Consider the following 16,612-nt stretch of genomic DNA (forward strand, 5'->3'; position numbering starts at 1 on the left):
ATGGTACGGTTCCTGTGTAGAGAGCTTCACCATCTCACTCGTCAGGTGATTGATATCTCCCGTATCCATGTACCAAGATGCGTCAAGTCGATAAGAAGGAGTATGGCCCTGCTCATGACTCGCCAGGGCAGCCTGCTTCTCATTACCCTTGCCATTGTTCCCGATCCCCAAGAAATCCTGCTTGAAGCGATGATGACAATGGGAAGCAAGGTGACCATCAAGACCACATAGCTGGCAAGGGACCTGAGCACCACATGAGGGACAACTGGCACGAACGCGGCTGCTTGCGGATATCGTGGAGTTCCGCGTGTTGGGCGCGGGCCGCGGAGGTTTGCCACCAGTTGGCAGCTTTTGGGGCTTGAACTTGACACGCGTTGCAGCGTTGGCGTAAGGGAAGCTCGGCGTAGAGCGGCGAGTCTGGATGTGTTGTACCGTAGCGAGGAGACGCACGTACAACACATGCGGCTGGATAGGAGTGTCACGACCATTGATATTCTCCACCAAATTATCATAGTCGTCACTCAGTCCATTGAGCACATAAGAGGTGACTCCTCCGGACCAAGAGCCTTGCCAATGGAGGCAAGTGTGTCAGTCATACCCGTCACGTTGTTGAATTAGTCTGGGACGGTGAGATCATGAAGCTTCACCTCCCCAAGCGCACTGCGGATGGCATGACCCCGCGCCTGAGACTGCGAAGCAAAGCTGGTATGAAGGGCCATCCAGGCGTCCCGAGACGTAGCGGCGAAGATGATCAGTGACGAGACCCCCTCCGTAAGAGAGGACTGGATGGCAGATAGGATGGCCTGATCCTGAGCCACCCATGCATGACGCCCCGGGTGATATGGCGGGGGGCACGGCAGAGTGCCATCAACAAAGCCCTCCAAATAGGGACTCCGAAGAAGTGGCAACACCTGAGCACGCCACGACAGATAGTTATCCGTCGTCAGCTTCACCGGGATGAGATGCACAAAGTAGAGCGGTGTATTAGGTACACCATGATCCGAAGACGGCGATGACACATAAAAACCCGGAGGTGAAGGACCACTCGATAGCACGGAGGAGGCCACCAGCTTCATCGACGGACCACCGTAGGACGCCCCGTACGAAGAGGACGCGCCATAAGGAGATGCGGGCACTGAGGCTGTCGGGTAGACGTAAGCCAACGCAGCAGAGGGACCGTCGGACGGCTGCAGCACAGATGAAGGCGGCCATGGAGTGGCCCCGGCGGCGCCGTAGAAGACGGTCGCCGGCTGTTGCTGCCGAGGCTGGCCATCTCGGGACAAGAGCGGCTGGTGCTGGACGCCGTAGGACGCGGCCGCCTGCGTTGTTGGCTGATGCATCTGGTGCTGCGTTGTTGGTTGATGCATCTGGTGATGCGTTGTTGGCTGATGAATCTAGTGCACCCACGGGACAAGAGCGGCTGTTGCTGCCGTGGGCGCCGTACAATACGCAGTTGGCCCTCCGTATGCATGCGGGAGATGGGCAAGGCCAGGAGATGCAATGGCGCCATAGGGCAGTGGCGGCGCAGCTGCGTCGTAGGAGCCAGACGCCGGCTGGGCGGTGAGGTCGCTGAGAACCGGGGACGGCAGGACGGCACCGGCCAGAATGGCAGCAGCCATGGAGGCGGCGATTAGGGGGATCAGCGGCCGAGACGCAGAGAACGGGGAGGCCGGCGCGATTTGAGCAGCGGCGGAGGGGCCGGCGGCCGGAGCGACGGAAGTTGAGGCAGCCAGGGAGGATGCTATCGGGGACGACGGTGGGCGATCGGGATAGCGATCGAGACAGGCGGAAGCGATCGATCAATCCTAAACTGATACCATATTCAATTCATGCTTCAGCTAACTTATTCAAAAGTCTGAACTGATGAAGGAAGATGGACAATATATTTCAACACCACGGCGGTCGCCAAAAAGGGTACGTCCGAACAGAGTTTGGCCATCGACACAGAGGGACAAACCGGATAAACAAATTAAAACTTTTTGTTACAGGCATGTCACAGCACACATTTGTTCATTAATTAATCCATAACTGAAACCAAATAAGACAACTGAAACAAAAGACTTTGCCGAGATCTCGATTGATCGCCGAGTTGCTTTTCCTCATCATGAGTCAAACTATCCTGTTTGCCGAGTTTCATGTCATTGCCAAGTTCATTAGCCAAGTTGCGGCAAACTGCTAACATTGCCGAGCTCCCAATAAAAAGACCCCCGGCAAACCCCTTGAACAAGGCATCTTCCATGATTCCAGTACTGATTCAGGCTGGTCGGAGCGAGCGGGCTTTTCGGCCCGCTCATGGCCCATTCAAGACCGGACCGTACAGTCCTGACCCGCTCAAGAAATTGGCCGGTCCGGTTACAGAATTTCGGCCCGCTCGTGGCCCATTCCGGACCGGACCGTACCGTCCTGACCCGCTCAAGAAATTGGCCGGTCCGGTTACAGAATTTCGTCCCGAAATTTACTCGGTCCGGTCCGGTCTTTAACCGTCCGACCGAACGGACCGAAGCGCGCTGCAGGCTGTTCATGTCACCGCGGCCAGCGGCGACACCATGCTCTGGCCGGTAAGATCCGCGTGCTGCGAGTCCGACGGCCACGCCCCGATGTCCTTCTCCCGCACGACGGCTCCTCTCCTCGATTTGTTTCCTTTTATTGAGTCCAACAAATAAGGAAACGCCGTCACATTAGTGATTATCGAGATTTGTTTACATTTTCGGTGCCTTCCCACGTCAACTCCTCGCTGCCGTTCCTTTTATTTGCCACTAACGAGAGAAATGGGTTCGATCAAATAATCAGGCGCCATCCCATGATGCAGTTTCCTTTTATTCAGTCAAACATGCAGAAAACAGAAGGAACGAGAGAGAGAGAAAATAGTTCGATCCGACAATCTCGGCGTCATCCCACGACCAACTTCATGTCAGAATTGATCCGTCAATTACGGCTAATGCACGCGCTAAACTACTTGCATGGTATAGAAAAATAAGCTAAGGAACACGCATGCACATGTTCATGGCAAACAACAGTCGCGCGCACCATGACCGCTTCCCAGCGCACTTCCTACGGCACGTCGTCCACCTCGCCGCCAGCGCTCGCGCACGTCGTCCAGCCCGCCACAGCACCCGCGCGCATTGTGCACCTCGCCACTGCACCGAGGACGTCGCCGCCGGTGGTGGTTGGTCGGTCCGCTCGGTCCGGCCCGGGCCTCGCCGCCGCCGGTCCGGTCCCTGGAAACAGGACCGCCAGGCTGGTCGGTCCGGTCCGGTCCAAACGACGGCTCGGTAAGGACTGGACCGGCCCAGACCGTGTCCACCCGGAGTAGTGATGTATCGTAATCTATTATTCTTAAGAAGTTGATCCCCACTACAAGGTATTCTCTTAACATGTAAATGGTCCAACTCAGCATGCCATGTCATCAGATACCAATCAATCATAGTTCATTACTATTTCTCACCCTGAGCAGCATCTCTCCCGACCGCTTCCCCACAGCCACTTCAACAATTAATTTAATTTTTTTTCCACTAATCGTGGGGTTTAATTTCTCTGTTAACACGAATTTCTTCCTCTTCCTATTCTGTAACTGACTAGAGAATTAAGAAGAGAGATATGTATCTCCAAAATTCCCTGGATTTTTGAAGTAAAACTTAACAGTAACTCCATACATAAATACGTCTTTGGTGGAGGGTCATATCGTCGCTGTGTCTTCTCCTCCAGTAGGCGTGGATGGCAGCCTTCTTCCCCCCACCCCCACCAAAGGATACCCATGACAGGCTCGCTACCGATGTCCTGTTCTTCTCCATAGCAACCCTCTCCCACTTCATCTTCTCTAATCTCCATTAAACATCACTACTTTCTGCAATGGAAACAGAAGATTTTCTTATTTCTCCGCCAACAGTTCGGCTGCTCTCCCTTCGACTTCACGCAGATAAATTGACCGGCGTCATTAGTCTACTTGCTAATTTCACCACTTGGTGAAGCAATTCGACTAGAAGGCCTCGAGTCCAAGCCCCATGCGCTGCACTTTTGTGACACCCTCAGGGCATTATAAGCCCAGCAATAACTGGCGGCCATGGGTGTTAGCTCCTCCTGGGCCGACCGCCCACACCAAAAATGTGCACAGCGCGCAGTCAGGATTGATGCGCCGCCCCTACGACCCCTAGGGAAGCGCCCGGTTCTGGTTCGCCATTAGAAAAGGAAAACGAGAAGGGAACCATCGCTCGATTTGGCTTGGTTTCGGTGCTCCCGATCGCATCCCAACCTCGTACCGAAGCGGCTGCTAAAAGAACTCTGGTGAGGACCATCATGTTCTCTGGCTTGGTTTTGGCATAATTATTTGAGGTAAGAGGAGCTGAGTAGGCCATGGTATTGCTTGACTTTCCTTCCCATCCAGCCTTCGTCGCCATGCCCGATTTCAAGAAGCTCGGCAGGAGGCTCCAGCAGCATGGGCCTCTACGATGTCGACCAGAGGGCAGAGGTAGTAACGATGCCACAGCGGTTCCTCTGGATCTTCAGTTTCTTCACTCAGCTCAACTCTTTCTGGCATTTTGGACTTATGTGGACAGACAGGTGAGTACATGTCTACTTTTTTTTCTCGGGGAAAACATCTCTACTTTGTTCGTATTGGAATTGGAACAGTGTTAAGCAATTTTTGTAATCATAAAATATCTTTTTTTTTTCACAGGAGATGGATAAATAGACCGTATATACTTGCAGGCAGTACAGTTTCTGGGAATACTACTGCTAATGATATTTCATAATCTTCCCAGTTCTTTTTCGTCTCATGTATACTTGCAGGTTTATCTAGATGGAAATGTTATTTCAATATGCTGATGTTTCAACTAAGTATGTATCTTTTGTAATGTATAGCGGATATCGTCTACCACTACTTTCCTACTAACTGATATTTTCAAACTGCTAGATATTTCAAAAACTGTTCAACTACGTAATTTTTTGTTACGTCTTCTCGACCACTTTTGGACTTTAACTACCCGTTGTATGTTATGTATTTTAATTTTCTGTGCACAACATTCAAATGCTTTAACTTTTCTCCTTTGCATATTTTTGTTAGAAAATAAAGAACCATATCGAGGTAATTCTGAGTACTCTATCTGCTCTGTGTCAATTTTGAGATATGCCATTTAATTCCTTTTAATTTAACATCAAACGGAACAAGACAGTTTACTGTTGCTTACCTGCAAAACAATGTTGCAATGCAATGCTTTTTATTTGTTATACATATATTTTCAAGAGATTTTAAACAAACATACCGCAGCAACGCGCGGGGTATCATCTAGTTTTATAGTATATCGTACACATTCAAGACGATGCTCTCGCAAATGCTTGATAGTTGTATTGCAAATACGGTACATGTAAAAAATATAACAGATCACGATAAGAAGACTGTTCTCGTAATCTAAACATAAGCGATGAATTGCTTATTCCGTTGTACGCTTTTCTATACATATCACATCACAATATGAAACCAGCAGTATATACGCAAAGGTGCCATCATTTGTCCGGCGTGTCGCTTCAACTTTCATAGTATTAGTTAATGGTTTACGCAGCTGTTGAGCAGCTTGTCTATGGGGTCTGCTGTCTCTGACGAGTGGGTGTAACCGTCCAGGTTCTTGTACATGCAATCCATGACCCGTGCAAGGTTCACTACTCGTGTCAGCACTTCAACAGGCACCGTGGTATTAGAGAGAAACTCCTCATTGATGCTCCTCCACTGCTCCTCCACCAGGCCGCCTAACGCTTCCTTCGCTTGATCCACGGTCACACCATGCTCTTTGATGTAGCAATCAACTGCCGTCGCAACGTTAGACCTCTCCTTCTCACACTGCCAAGGTTAGACAAGGTTATCTATCGAGCTAGCTGCCAGGATGCATGATGGGTCAACTATGATGTAGACGCAAGCATGTCATGTAGGTCGAGGGTGTGTTACCTCATGTCCAGAAATATCGTCCATTAGGCGTGACACCATTGCTGCATTCTCTATGATTTTTGGGAACGAGATTGCCCAGCTGAAAACGTCGTCGCCTGCATCCATTCCGGTAAACGAAAGGCACGACAATGCCCAGTAGAACGTGCTTATTGCTGTTATCCTGAGATGGTCATGAACAGGTGGAACATGCCCTTCGTCTCTCCACACCACCTCTTGCAACATGCATCCGCTCACGTGCTTGATCTGAATGCATAGACATCCATAAAAGCGTCATACTACTGATTAGTTATCCATATTTGTGTGAACATATATAGGAGTAACATGGCATGATCAAGGGTGCATGCCTTGCATCAAACAATATCAGTGGTGATAGAACCATGAATTAAAACAACAAACCTGCCTAGACTGACTGGGTCGAGATTCACAAAAAGGCATACTACTTACAATCTCTTTAGTGCAGGCAATTCCTATGGCTGAAGCTCCGTCCTCCACAAATTGGTCCAGTGTGTTGGAAAGATGTGACATTACGTACCCGTAGCACTTCCCGATGCGTCTCGCATCTTCTTCATCCCATCTAATATGTAGATGTAAAAGTTTAATCAGCACTTCAGCCATATCAGGGTGATACAGAACGGACAAAAAACATCAATGTTTTTACCCTTTTTATATAAAATTAATATTGCATCTTTTCTAAATGAAAATGAACTGTGTCCAGCTTGTTCAAAATATGTAATTACTGTTAGTGACAGGAAAAAAAAAGTATACACATTATAAGTGAGAAACCGCGAAACTACTACTCCCTCCTTTCCATAATATAAGATGTTATCACAACCGATCGGTTGTAATAACATCTTATATTATTGGAAAGGAGTAATATAATTGGTTTAATTTTGTTAGTAGCTAGGCAGAAAATAAAAAGGACTCAGCGCCGTTTATCTCTTGCACTGGCCTGGTGGCACTGGACATAATCCCAAGGGTTTTTGCTATGCTACCAGATCTTGTACCCGGGGTTGGGTAAACCTGTTATCCACTGTGTTGAGTATATATGTGTTGCATGTATTACATATATTGTGGTCCACCTCCTAGTTGTGTATAGTTGAGGTCGAGGCCTACCTATACTTATATATACGTGCACCAGCAACCATACAACGAATATTGTATTGCCAAACCATCTCTCTACACACTGGTAACCGGATTTTACAGGATTGTATCCTCGTGAAATTAAGAAGTGATTCAATTTTTTTGCTAAATTTGTCAAATTTGTATATAATTCATCCAGAACTCCAGAACTTTTGATTTGCCATTGTAGTGACAATGAGCTTGTCCACTTCCTGTGGTTTGGGCCAGGCAAGGGAAGTTGCAAGCTGGATAATTCTACCAGTTTTTTTTCTTAATTAGTCTTAAGAGAGGCATAGGCCTAAACAAAAGAAGAAGCTTGTGAGATTCGTTTACACAAATTTTCTTTTGCTAACAATTCATTATGATGCGTATGATTATAAGTTTCACAATTGTTAAACTAGAATCAGAGACAAAGCAGGAGCGTAATTACCTTTGTACCGCTAGGTTAAACTGACGCAGCTCTTCCAAGGTACCATAAGAATCAAATGTATCATCGAAAAACGAGAAAATCTTTATAAGTTTAGCAAACATCATACGCGCCTTGGCATACTTTGGCTCGTAGAACACTCCAAGGGCCCAAAAGTAGCACTCCACCGGTCTTTCTCGAATGTATTCACCCAGCGTGCTGCCAGCATTAAGGTCCTTGTACCACCTTAGTTAAGTAATAAAAGTACGCAAATTCGTTAACAAGTGCATCTTCGACATTCTTATCTGTTCTGATAAGTTTTCTGTTTTTCATGTAGGCACAAGATACTATGTTGGACAAAAAATCTTTAAAATACACTCCAACTATATATGTTGTTGACTATTATACATCATGGATTGTATTTTCCGATAATTTTGGCAAGCCTTGCTTCCGGATCCACAATGTAATAAATTCATTGGCCACGCATGCCACAGAGTGCAGAAAGATGGAAATTGTTTATTATCTAATTTTTTTTACCCTTTCTAGTATCATATTTGGTTTGTTGCTGCCCGGTGTAAATCACATTAAATGTTAAATGAAACAAGATATGTTTACTCACAGAGATATGCTCTTGACCTCATCCCGGTGCATCAATTGCAATATGTGAAAGTCCAGCTTTGCAAGCTCAAGTATATCTTGGTCACCTTCATCATCCTTCTCGTAGATGGAGATGTAAAGCTTAGCCTCCAGCCTTTTCATCCTCCGCTGTGACGGCGTAGCCAGGGCATGTCGTACTCTTTCTAGGACATGATGAGGTAGCTGGTTGGCTTTTGATATGGAACTGAGGCAGCTGGAGGTGAATCTGATAGCAGCAGTGAGGGAGTCCTCCTCACGTTTACCGAGGTGGGCTGCCTCGTATAGACTAAGTAGAGTGCTAACGTCAGATTGCACAGCGTCTTTGAAGTGCTCACCATTTTCATCCTTGAAACTCTTCAATACTTCTTCTGCAGTATTTTATTTAGTGCAATTAATTCACCACTTTTCGATCATGTCTTTCCATCAATTAGATAGTACCTAGAATTCCAGAAACATCTAATAGGAGAAAAATTATAGTTTACTTTAGTGCAGTATGTTGTATAATTACCACAGGTAATGTCGTAGTGGTGCTGCCTCAACAGTCGGAACCGTAGGGCGACTCCAGCCAAGTCATTCTTATCTATCGATGTGCTGATGAGGACATCCGTGAACTTGCGGATCTCCTCCTCAAACAGGTAACCAACACCAAGGCGCTCAATGGCATCTACTGTCGTCATCCCCTTTGATAAATCTTTCTTACTGGATGTATACCTTTCGATCATGCAACACACTGTCTGCACAAGCTCATCCCTCCTCTCCTTGATCATTTTCTGGTAGTATTGTTTAAATAAGATGGACAGACAGAAAATATAATGAACATCAATATAATCAATGCACTCAAGTGCTACGGGTGTACTGAAAACTTGGGGCCTAATGTTGTTTTGTGTGATACCGACGGTTGCGATGATCTTGTAAGAGTAATCAATGTACAAGAGAAAGTAACATGGATGAGTCAGATCACCCTTCTAAAGTACTTCATTGTTTTTCAAAAAATCGAACTACTCCATAACTTAATAGAGAAGTAATCCACGGGTTGAGGTACTCCCGCCATTTATGTATATGTATGCAGTGTAGTTTTTTTTCGAAAAGGAGGTTATCCCCCGGCCTTTGCATCAGAACGATGCGTGCGGCCATCTTATTATGTATGCAGTGTAGTGCATTCTGTCATACATTATTCCATTATTATTATTATTACATAAAAGTAGATGAAAGGATAGAAATTACGACAAATTAGAAACTTCTGGTCGTTGATTTGATGTGTCCAATTTAATTGATTAATAACAGCTAGTATATATATATATATATATATATATATATAGGATAGTAAAACTGAGCCTAATCCCAGCCCCCTCACGTCACTTGCGTTTCTGGCCGTCCGTTTTCTTGATCTGCTTAGTTTTGACCGTTGGATGTGCTGTGTATAACGAAAATCATTAAACTGGGCCCAACTGTCTAAGGGGTGCTCGATACAGTCGAGCACGTTCTCTGCCAGGGGATCCAGCCGTCGCACGGTTTTCAGGATCCAACTGAGAAGCTCACGATTCAGAGCGTGGGTTCCTCGGTTGGCGGCCGACCAAGTGACCTTCCGGGCGATGCCACGAGGCAGTGCGCAGCCCAGCGGACCGTCCACTGCCGATTCGACTCCTTCGATTCAGTAACTGAATCACGGTTACAAGAGGCCAATAATGGCAATCGATGTGTTCGGGCGGCAGATAGTTGTAGGCCAGTTACACTGTCGATTCACGCTCCTCTTTACTCTCGCGTCCATATAATCTCCAGTGTCTAGCTTCTCCTTCCTCATTCCCCTCCTCCCTATACGGCAGCCATGGTTGACACTCAGGTCACTGATTCGTTTTTCCTCTTTTGCCAAGAGTTATAGATTATTTTATTGATGTTGTTCTTTGTTGCATTGCAAGGTGAGGCACTGCTTTCACCTATAATGATTTTTTGCCCGTGGTTAATATGCTTGAATGCAACATCATCCAATTGCTCAAAGTGATAATTGTTACAGTATGAGATTATTTGCCCGGGTCCAATATTCTTTCACAAAGTACAGAGCTGACTTGGAGAAACCATGTTATTTTCAGGTTTTCTATTCTAAACAAACGACATGAGTACGGTGTATATCAGAGTATTCTATGAAGGCATTTCCTTTACACAGATCAATTCTTGGTTGTCCTATAATTTTCAAGTCCCCTCTGTATTTGGGCATGCCTCCCTTTCGACGAATGCAAAGATGAAGGTAAGATTTTTTTTCTTAGTTCTCATTTGGTGCATGTATTTTGATTTCTATTAGGGCTTGATTTTCAAAATTGAATTATTCATCAGAAGTAAAGTTTAAAGCCAGTGTCCAAAACGAGGGAATAGAAAAACTATAGATCAAAGCACCTGCCAATGGTATTTATGTTGGCAAATTTGTTCAACATCATTTCCCCTTTGTTCATGTTCGATGTAATCCACAGACCTGATTTATGGTGTTGGAGACTGGTTCTGGTGAATTGATTCAGGAAACTGCAATGGTTGTCAAACCAGGTTAGCACGTATCCACTGCAATACCTCATCTTCCCATACTCTTAGATCTCTCCGACGTTTACTTAGTGAAATTTGATGCTATTGTTTATGTGTGGTCCACACCATGCCATTGCCGGATCGCAACTCCGGTTGCTATCTGTCAGCAACGCAGCTATGTGGCCAGAGCATATAATGATTTCCTTTTGTTGGATCGATGAGTATATATTTGATGTTTGCACGCAACCTCTCTTGTGTTTCAGTTTTATTACCTTGAAATGATTACAAATTATGTTGGTGTTCACCAACATCGTTTAAAGTTTTATCTCACTAACTTTATTGTATATTTCACTTACTTCAGTTATAGAAAAATCCAAGATTGTTCATCCAACAAAACGGCTCGGCAGCGTGCATATAATGTGGTAGTCAGGATGGTCATTTGTCTTAGATATCTACCTTCTTTTCAGATATTTCTAAATGTAACGTGTATTTTCTTTTCCATTCTCCAATACAATGTGAAGTAGAATCCGTAATTGAATTGTTGATGTACCCACATGTGTGTGTTAGGATCTTCCACCTACACTCTCCTTTATCATTTTTTTCATGAATTAGCTAGCAAGGGTTACCAATTCACTTATCTAGAATGAATTTAATTCAATTTGACGCACTGCTTTCGACTCGAGCAGTCCACACACACACAAAAAAACATACCGGCCAAACTGAAACAATGGAACTTCTATTGTGGTTTGTAATTACTTACATATAAAACCAACTACATGTTTTTACAAAATAATGCAACCCTCTTTCATTCAACATTCCTAATAAACAGGTGCGGCAACGAGCGCCATTAACATTCTTGTATTTACTAATTGGAAGTACTAATCGAGGCACCACGCTTAATCCAGGAAGTTAATAAATTCCGTCCGTGCAATTATTATACAATTTATGTATAGTCGTTGGGACGAAACATGATGTGTGCTCCCTGAGCCACATACGTCAGACGTCTTCTCATCTCAGCCGTACTCGTGTCGGCCTCTCCCCTCTTCCCTTGATGAGACAAAAAAATAAACTATGATCTTCATTTCCCCACGTTTCTCTTGATCGAAAAGAAATACACTTAACTAAAATTCTGATCGCTGATGTGTCATCAAATGAAAAAAAAATGCCAAACGGAGATTCCTTCTCGATGGCGCTGTCCTATTCCACCCGCAGTAGAAGACAGACTACACTTCATGCACATAAACAACTTTTCAGGCCTCCTCATTCATCTTACTATATAGCAGCACCGACCCTTCGTGCGCTCTCATCACCAAACAATAGCTGCCATCACCCGCTATGGTATATGTGGTGGAAAACCCCAGTATGTTAGCTTGCAAGCATTCCCACTTGGAGAATTAATCATCACAAGAGTCCAAGGTTTGTTCAGTAGACTTGCCCAAAACATGTTTGTTAAAAGGTGAAAAATGGAAATAAAAAATCTACCAAGAAAAAAGGAAAGGGAAAAGTGCCTTTTTTCATGTCACATTCATGGAGTACAAATATCAGCTGACCTCAATTTAATCACAAAATGAATCCAGCCCTTCCGGTTCCTGAAGGGCCCGCTAGACAGAGAGGTGCTTTGTTCGACTCCTCCTTCCTCATTTTGTTGCTGAGTGATAACAATTTATAGCATTTTTCCTTCTAATTTGAAAGATCCAGGTATATTATGTACTTCTGTCTCATTTTGTTGCCGAGTGATAACAATTTATAGCATTTTTCCTTCTAATTTTAAAGATCTAGTTATATGTACTTATGTCTCATTTTGTTGCTTAGTGATAACAATTTAGTGCATTTTTCCTTCTAATTTTAAAGATCCAGGTATATCTACTTCTGTCTCAGGCACTCACAATATTGCCTCCAGACGGATGGCATCAGACTAGGCGCAAGTTTTATCAAACCGAACCAGTGTCTCTGCTGCCGGCATAGCCTGTGCCACTCACATTATCTGTCCGATCAGGCCATTGAGGGCAAGCAGAAGGATGCTATCAACTAATTAGGCCATTAAGGGTAAACAACTGGATGTTTCTTTATCGAGCAAGCTTGATGCCTGCGTTTATTGATTTTTTTTTGTGAGGGAGCTTGATACCTGCATTATGAATGTTTGTTGCATATGCAGATATTAACTTGAATAGAGAGAAAGAAAGCAAGTGGTACACATGTGCGTACGTCCGTTATGTATATTCCTATTTATATCAATTATTTGCAAGAAACAAGGATTTAAAGCTGCTTTGTGTTTTCTTAGCAGTATAAGTCATCTATCACACATTATATTCATCCAATAATTCATGCAGCAGTCGTCAAGTTCGAAAACAAATCGAGGTCTATTGAGAGTAAGCATATGTATAGCTATCTTGCCTGGAGGTAATAAATTGTGTGCTAGTTTCAAAATCAATATTTTCTTATCTTTTTTAAGGGGGGCAGCCCGGTGCATGGGGCTCCCGCTTGTGCAGGGTACAGCCTTACAGGGAAAACTCCAACTACTTTGGTTATTTTGTACGCAGTCTTTCAGAACATTCATATAAGAGGTTGTTTTCAGGACTCGAACGTGTGACCTCATGGTCAAAAGGCCACAACTTTAACACGCTGTGGCTCCCCTTCAGAAATATATGTGCAGTAGCCTTAGAAACTAGCTTCAGAAGAAAATTACAAGTTATACGATTCAAGCAACAAAGAACAACCATGTACTCCAACAGTCCCATTTTATATGATGGTGAAGAATTTTGGGGTTCAAGTTTGTCAGCAACTAAACGTGAGCTATGTGCAAAAAATGAATATTGCTGAATTCTTTCTAATAGTATAATCTTTCTAACAAATTGCATATAAACCATTACTAACTTTTTTTGGTGGGAGAAACCATTACTAACTTAGTGGTGCATGCATGAAGAAAATTATATACATTATTAGTAATTAAAGTCATCCGGGTATATTGCTATTTATAGATAAACAACCATCAACACTTGATTTGATTCAACTCATTGATCTTCCAAACTACACTTAAATGTCACATAGCCAATACTAACTAAATTATTATATTCATAGTCGTATATCTAACATAAGTACAAATATCGGTTCTTGTGGTTTTAATATGTTGTTCTAGAATTGGTAGAGTAATCATTAAGTCAAATTTTATGATTAAATATGTAACATGCACATCTATATTCCATTAGCAAAAAAAATTATGGTGGCTATATTATAACCTTGATATTTTAGTTTACATAATATGAATATCCATCCAGAAAATCGCAGCAATATTTTTAAATATTTCTAGTATACGAAAAGGGATGCCCTTGCATTTGCTAGGGCCTACATGCTAGTTAATCAGAATGGTACCTGACGAGAGCAAGGCAACTGGACAGCGTCAAGGAAATATCGGGTCCACTTGCTATCCTCTAGCTGCCCAATAACCCGTCGCTCAGGTTTTTGCTGCTCCATGTAGTGCCTCCGTTCGCAGATAAATTCGAATATTTTGGGTAAGAGCACAATGTCTCAACTGCGAATTTAATTGTATGTTGTTAATTAACAAACAAGAACGAATCAATAATACGAAGAAGTAAAATTAAACGGAATAACATGTGCATCGATCATACATGACATATACTCCCTTCATTTCAGAATAAGTGTTTCAACTTTGTGTTAGCTTTAATCTTGATGTATGTATCTGCATATTTAGTTTGCTTTCGTCATGCATGTAGGATAGGTTAGAGAGTAGCTAGTCCGGTGAAGCTTCAGCGGAGGCGCACGAAGAAGGCGAGATGCCGAGCTAGCCATGCGACGCGGCCGGTGTGAAAGGTGAGATGCCATGGAGCTGTGCGATGCAGCGATGCCGTGTGAAGCGGGGTGGTACTTGAGACCAGTGGAGGATGACCTGGAACAACAAGTGCGGCCGAGTGATTTGGTCTAGTCGTTGTTAGTTGTAGCTAGCTAGCTTCGTGGGTGAAGGAGTGGCCACATGTAGTTAGTAGTTAATCAGTTTGCATGCATGCATAAGTTGTTAGCGAGTGCTGCACTTCTAGAGATATTCTAGGAGAGATACGGCAATGCGTGAGTTGTGCCCAGCCGTGGTAGCCGGGTCATGTGTACCTACGTGTGGAAGTGGCTGGGTGTGGTGGTCTGTAGTGGCGTGAGTTTAGATGGCATGGGTGTTGGGTCCTTGTATATATATATATATATATATATATATATATATATATATATATATATATATATATATATATATATATATATATATGTTTCAACAGAGTAACGGAAGATGAGGCCGTGAGGGCAGCAGTAAAAACTGTAGTCTATTGTGTTCATCAACTAGGAGATTCTCTCGTAGAAAGGAGCACTGGTTTTGTCCTTGGTGTATGTGTGTGTGTTCTTGGGAGAAGATAGAGAGAAACCACAAGAGAGAAGATTGAGCTGTGAGAGGCAGCAAAAGGTAGAAGAAGAAGCGGCGCTGCGAGGAAGCGACGCCAACACTTTGTATTAACTTTAATATAAAACTGATACGAAGTTGAGACATTTATTTTGAGACGAAGCAAGTATTTAAATAAAAAAATATTTGATGGTCTCATCAGCGTTACAGGAACATGGACCAAAAGAGGAACATACCGAGATCAGGCAGCTTTTTGTTGGCCTTGGGCGCCTACTTCAGTACTCGAGGTCAAAATATACATACAATCCACAGGCCTCCAGCCCTTTAAATAGAGCAGCGACTTCTCTTGGGCCCGCGTCATGCATCTCCTCACGGGCCCACGCCATGTGTGCTGGTCGGCAGTGCTCCCACGTTGGGTCCACCCACGTACGGTTCCTCGGCGTTTATATATGCAGGATGCGTCGTCTATTGAATCAGACTGCCAGAACCAATTGTTGACGAATGATTGTGTTTGTCCATATACACGGACATGCATTAGGTGTAGTTGTCCTGTTTTGTCTTCTAAGTTGTACTCTTTAATTAGGGTTCTCGTCATACACAGAACGACCTCTGTATGTGTTATATATGGGCATCCATGAGGTGAATACAATTGTCTTGCACCAGATATTCTATTTACATGGTATCAGCCTAATTTGATCTAACCTGCCATCGCCGCCGCTTCCTCTCCAGCGCGATCTACCCTCGCGTCTCGCCCTCTCGCTCGCGCGCCTGCGCCAGCCCTCTCGCTCGCCCACCCTCCTTGCTGGCTAGTGTGCCCGCTAGCGCTGCTGTTGGTAGCCATTTCGGCTCATCATCGTCAGGCCAAGCATATTGGGCTAAATATTTATTTTGTTCGCGAACAAATTGCTCATGGGAATATTCTAGTTCTTCGTGTTCCCATGACACAGCAATTCGCTCAAATGATGATAAAAGCTGAAGTCCACCTTTTAGGATTTACGTTCCAGTCTTTTTCAGTTTTAGCCACCAAACAAAATTCATACCTTGTTTATTCCATTGAACGACATTTTGATACATCGGAGTACATAATTCACCAATTCTTCGCTACGAGAACTAGACCAAAGAAAACAAGAACCACAATAGACATTCTAAAAAAAAATTTGCTTCCATAACTGCTCCCACTAGTGGGATTAATATTTTCTCTACATCTTCATTGTTGATTCTCTCGATTGGTTTCTCGATCTTGCACACTTCTTTCTTCTTCGGTTCCGACAAATTCGACATTGCGTCGCATCTAGTCTCATCTCTAGTCTCTACTCTAGCAAGGTGTGCATGAACATCTAACAAATTTATGGTGATCAATAGATCGATGTAATCTTCTTCCTAATACCAAAATTTGCATTCATACTACACACATATTGAGCAAACAATGAGCTACAAATTGCACCGAATATGTTGAGCAACCGAATCAAAACAAGCACTGACCCTATTTTTTTGCACTTGAAGAACAACCATCCGGAATGTTTCCGGCGTGGTCAGAACTCGGCGCACCACCTGCCGTGGGCAGTCGTCGCACTTTATGACCTGCAACTGGGACCTGACTAGCTGATGGGCA

General features: G+C 44.0%; 1 protein-coding gene across 2 annotated transcripts; it reads right to left on the reverse strand.

The window, feature by feature from the left end:
* Positions 1–5,422: 5,422 nt before the first annotated feature.
* LOC109749252 ((-)-germacrene D synthase-like) lies at positions 5,423–15,299 on the reverse strand. Of its 2 annotated transcripts, XM_020308219.4 has the most exons (8): positions 15,237–15,299; positions 13,974–14,133; positions 8,605–8,866; positions 8,080–8,464; positions 7,485–7,706; positions 6,380–6,509; positions 5,936–6,178; positions 5,423–5,830 (listed from the first exon to the last, which is right to left on the reverse strand). In XM_020308219.4, exons 2-8 carry the CDS (start codon positions 14,073–14,075, stop codon positions 5,540–5,542), a joined length of 1,635 nt encoding a protein of 544 aa, XP_020163808.2. In that variant the 5' UTR covers positions 14,076–14,133; positions 15,237–15,299; the 3' UTR covers positions 5,423–5,539. The 2 variants fall into 2 exon arrangements, with proteins under 2 accessions (XP_020163808.2, XP_040247668.1); XM_040391734.3 differs by lacking the exon at positions 7,485–7,706 and having other exon boundaries at positions 15,237–15,277.
* Positions 15,300–16,612: the final 1,313 nt, after the last annotated feature.

The sequence above is a fragment of the Aegilops tauschii genome, chromosome 6 (genome assembly GCF_002575655.3).
Source record: "Aegilops tauschii subsp. strangulata cultivar AL8/78 chromosome 6, Aet v6.0, whole genome shotgun sequence".
Classification (NCBI taxonomy): Eukaryota; Viridiplantae; Streptophyta; class Magnoliopsida; order Poales; family Poaceae; genus Aegilops; species Aegilops tauschii.

Coding starts and splice junctions, on each gene's coding strand:
- LOC109749252 (XM_020308219.4), bottom strand. CDS start 14,075: ATGGAGCAGCAAAAACCTGAGCGACGGGTTATTGGGCAGCTAGAGGAT. Junction 7,707..8,079: donor GAGGTCAAGAGCATATCTCT/GTGAGTAAACAT, acceptor TACTTAACTAAG/GTGGTACAAGGACCTTAATG. Junction 6,179..6,379: donor TTGCCTGCACTAAAGAGATT/GTAAGTAGTATG, acceptor CTATGCATTCAG/ATCAAGCACGTGAGCGGATG.